The following is a 5000-nucleotide window of genomic DNA, read 5'->3' as shown; positions in this document are numbered from 1 at the left end:
ATGGAGGGTTATGGGGAGCCTATAGGTCTATCTGCTGAGTCATTAGCATCTATTGCCTGGGCCCCCCTTGGTCCTAGCTTGGGTGGAGAGGGAGCTTGTGCGCAAATCATATGTACATATGGTCAGCCTCTAGGGCATTGTCCTAGTTTCTTTGATGGCTGCAACCTCACCATCCTTGTGAGCAAAGGATGGAGGGTTATGGGGAGCCTATAGGTCTATCTGCTGAGTCATTAGCATCTATTGCCTGGGCCCCCCTTGGTCCTAGCTTGGGTGGAGAGGGAGCTTGGGCGCAAATCATATGTACATATGGTCAGCCTCTAGGGCATTGTCCTAGTTTCTTTGATGGCTGCAACCTCACCATCCTTGTGAGCTAAAGATGAAGGGGGTTTAGGGGAGCCTATAGGTCTATCTGCTGAGTCCTTAGCAGCCATTGCCTGGCCATCCTTGGTCCTAGCTTGGGTGGAGAGGGAGCTTGGGCGCTAATCATATGTACATACGGTCAGTTTCTAGGGCATTGTCCTATTCGATAAGGCGATATCACTGTCAATTGCCTCTGCCATTCATGAGCGGCCTTTAATTCTTTACTGTGCACTGCTTTAAATTTCCACCAGGTGCCAACGTCAGCATGACAGCCCCAACGACTGTAAGGACTGTGGTCTCAGCTGACAATCCTGATCAGACGCTGTACCAGATGTGTCTCTATCTACCCCTGATTCACCAGGAGAATCCTCCAGAGCCTTTGGAAAGGGGCGTCCACATACTGCATCGCAACAAACTTACGGTGGCCGTCAGGTAAGGGAAAAAACACAAGCCGGAATGAGACAAACTATGAAAGCTATAGAAAAATTGTATCTATGATGACTGCTGATAGATTACCGTGTGAAATCATTTTATTTTAAGGTTCTCTGTTTTTCTTTAGATAAAGATGTCTCATATTAGAGTATACAAACTACCCGCTTTTCAGACTAGTGGATTGATGAAAATAAAAGAAGCAAAGATAAGAAAATAATTATAAGTCAATCGCTAACGAATCTACACAAATAGAAAAACTAAAATCATAATCAAATAGATGATCTTAAGGATAGAAAGAGCTGAAAATAAAACAAGTGACATTTATAAACCCGGCTGAGAATCAAAACTTAAGTTAACATTATTACCGGTACAGTAAAAACTCAGAGGAGTTAAAAATACAGCAACAGTCGCAAACAGACATCTCAGGATTGCGTGGAGAAAGAAAGAGATTTCATTAACTTGATTTTTAGTCACTAATTTTTTATAGATAAGGAAATTTGCATATATCGAAACATAACAGCAGATAATTTGCATAATTTCTGTGGATACATTTTATACAAATAAAATGATTACAACACATAGAAAAAAACGTAATTTTAATCGAAAATTCTCCGTAAAAATATATTGTTCTCAACCGTATTTCAGTGAAATACAGGCGACCGTAATTTCACCTTACTTTGCTATTATATTTTACTGGTTGGTGACCGTAATATCACTCTTGTTACGTCAATATATCCGTTTTTATAAGGTAAATGTCTGGCAATATATATACCAGGATTTTTACCGGTTTTTTTTTTTTTTAACGATAAATTTTTAACAGTGTAGATGATTTGAAATGCTCAAAATGCCGCTATAACTTTATGTAATATATAAAACGGACATAACGTATTTAATCACATATTCCCTCTGTCTCTAATCTACACAGGCAATTCAACCATTACATGATGGAAGAGGACGCATGGGAAGTACAGATGGAAATCCTTAAAAATGACCTCAAGGCGGCTGGGGAACCCAACATGGATTTCAATGACTTCTACGGGTGAGCAATTCTGTGGCTGATTTAAGTATTTCAATCGACAACATGATAAACTACCATTAATATACCCCCTTGTACAACACACAAGAATGCACATATATATATATATATATATATATATATATATATATATATATATATATATATATATATATATATATATATATATACATATATACATTTTAAAATATGCACATTATATATATAAATATATATATATATATATATATATATATATATATATATATATATATTGTATTATATACTGTATATACAGTACATGTTGATAAACACACACACACACACATATATATATATATATATACACATACATACATACATTTATAAACATGTACTTCACACACACACGAGTATATATATATATATATATATATATATATGTGTGTGTGTGTGTGTGTGTGTATGTATGTACAGTACATGTTTTTAAATGTATGTATGTACATATATGTATATATAGTTCAGTCGTAAATATGCTATAATGGTTCTCTGTGCATGGAAAATATCTCGATATCACATTCAATTAATCTATCACAGATTGAAAGCAAAAATGTAACGTAAATACTATGAAAAAATATTGCAGTTATTATTATCAATATACAGTAATTGCAAACGTATCATTTGATACAAGTAAAAATGATATATCAAATATTATTGATATAAAATATTCGGACTTGGTAATTGATCGAGTAATTCTTAAGTATAAAATACCCATTAGCTAAAAAAAAAGTTTCACAAAATGGAAAATATAAAATAATTCATATCCCAAATGTTCAATTCATATTCAAATTCAAAACGTTTATTGATATATATTAAATGGAGCGTATAATTTTAAACTAATTTATAAAATATAAAATGCTACATTAAATAGAAACCGCATTAAGCAAAGGTTAAACGAATCAATTATATTATCGCCAAACTAAAAGGCAAACATCATATGAATCAGAAGTTGACAATAGACTAATTGTTCAATACATATATTATAATTATTTTAATTATCATCATTATTATTATTATCATTATTATTATTATTACTTGCTAAGCTACAACGCTAGCTGGAAAAGCAGGATGCTATAAACTCTGAGGCTCCATCAGGGAAAAATAGCCCAGTGAGGAAAGGAAAAGAGGAAATTGGAATATTTTAAGAAGAGTAACAACATTAAGATAAATATCTCCTATGTAAACTATAAAAACTTTAACAAAACAAGAGGGAAAAAAATAAGATAGAACAGCGTACCCGAGTGTACCCTCAAGCAAGAGAACTCTAACCCAAATCAGTGGAAGACCATGGTACAGAGGCTATGACACTACCCAGGACTAGAGAACAATGGTTTGATCTTAGAGTGTCTTTCTCCTAGAAATGTAAAGTTACTTTTATTGAATATATCCTAAGTACCCTAACAGCTGTTTTCCAACCACCAGAGCCGCATTCGACCCTCCATTCGACGTCGACGGTCGACCTAACGAGGTATGGGTCGTCAAGAAGAACTGAGAACAAAATCGGTCGACCAACAGCCAGAAATGATAACATCTTTAAAAAACTGATGGAACAGCTGAACGAAATAACACCGAAAGAGAATACGTTTACGGAATCATCTATTTCTTATTGCATAATATTTTTCTCTTTACCTCTAAAATTCATTAAACATATTTTTACTATAGAATACTAATGAAAACTTCAAAGATTACATCACAAATTACATAATTGCCCTAATTCATTACTGTAAAATGAATAATTTGCTATTGTGTATGGAGTGTATTAAAATTTCTATCGTGTATTAAGTGTATTACTAACATGAAGACAATAAACATTCAGAAGAAGCAATATTCATCTTACTCTATTCCTGTTACCTAATTATGTTGAGATAGTTCTAAAGAAATTAATAGTAGACTAATTGATAATCGACACGAGAATAGTTATAGATGGCTTCAAACTGTTGGAACCTAGATATATGTTTACTTTAGGCTCTAGAGCAGTGGTTCCCAAACTGGGGGGCGCGCCCCACTAGGGGGGCGTGAGGATGATAAAAGGGGGGCGTGAAGTCATCTGCTCGAAATTACTTGTTTAATAGAATAATAAAATCATTAAAAGAACAAATATCTGTCATTACCTACATGCATCCATCTCACTAAATTTGACCAGAAATTATGCCTTAGTCTCATAAGTATTTCCAAATATTATATGCCATGTTTTCAAATTATCTATTCTTAAAATTGCAACTCAATTTTGCCAATTTGCTAATGTTCAAACTTTTTTTTCTCTCAATTTGAACCAAATGTTTCGCTTTTAGTTACTGGAATGAACTATTATATGTTTGAGTGGCTTTCATTATTAAAATGTAATACAAACAGAAATCTGTTTTCCTGTGCAATGCTAAGTAATAAATGTAAGAATCATTTCATATAAAAAAAGAGAGGAGTGGGGGCGTACGGGTCTACTGGAAGCGAAAAGGGGGCGTCAGGTAAGATAGTTTGGGAACCACTGCTCTAGAGGCTTTCAATATGCGGCCCCGAGACTATATAAGAAGCTCCCACGAAACATTCGAATGATTGAAGACATTGAGGATTTTCAAGAGGAAACTGAAGACTTTCTTATTTCATGAGTCCTTTGACAGTGACGATTTAACAGTAAATGAACAATACGTGATCTGAAATGATAATTACTCTGAACGAACAAGGTAAAACGACACTGGAGGTCCTGTAGAGAGTGGGGTTCCCCTGCTGTATGGGACCGGAAAAGCCACCATCAAAGTAAAGTAAAAGTAAATTAATATCACATTCAGTCTCTTCACTATTCTCAATCAACACGGTATTTACTCTAATATGAAACAGATACTTTCCAAGTCAAACAGCCTATAGAGCCCATATGTCCTTTATGTCGTCAGAGAATTGCCTATAATAAAAGCCTTCCTCCTCGTCCTCAATTCTTTAAACCATCAGCGATAATTACATTAAATTATTATTATTATTATTATTATTATTATTATTATTATTATTATTATTATTATTACTAGCCAAGCTACAACCCTATTTGGAAAAGCAAGATGCTATAAGCCCAAGGGCTCCAATAGGGAAAAATAGCCCAGTGAGGAAAGGAAATAAGGAAATAAATAAATGATGAGAACAAGTTAACAATAAAGTATTCTAAAACAGT

General features: G+C 34.0%; 1 protein-coding gene across 1 annotated transcript in view; it reads left to right on the top strand.

Moving 5' to 3' along the window:
* LOC137654394 (heme-binding protein 2-like) overlaps positions 1-3528 on the top strand; it is an 8627-nt gene extending 5099 nt beyond the window's left edge. Inside the window, exons 4-6 of the mRNA XM_068387993.1 lie at positions 612-792; positions 1718-1831; positions 3269-3528. Of these exons, the coding sequence (XP_068244094.1) occupies positions 612-792; positions 1718-1831; positions 3269-3338 (365 nt within the window). The 3' untranslated portion in view covers positions 3339-3528. The remainder of the gene's footprint in view (positions 1-611; positions 793-1717; positions 1832-3268) is intronic.
* Positions 3529-5000: the final 1472 nt, after the last annotated feature.

This window comes from Palaemon carinicauda, chromosome 15 (assembly GCF_036898095.1).
Source record: "Palaemon carinicauda isolate YSFRI2023 chromosome 15, ASM3689809v2, whole genome shotgun sequence".
Lineage (NCBI taxonomy): Eukaryota > Metazoa > Arthropoda > Malacostraca > Decapoda > Palaemonidae > Palaemon > Palaemon carinicauda.
This window is presented reverse-complemented; position numbering and strand designations above follow the sequence as displayed.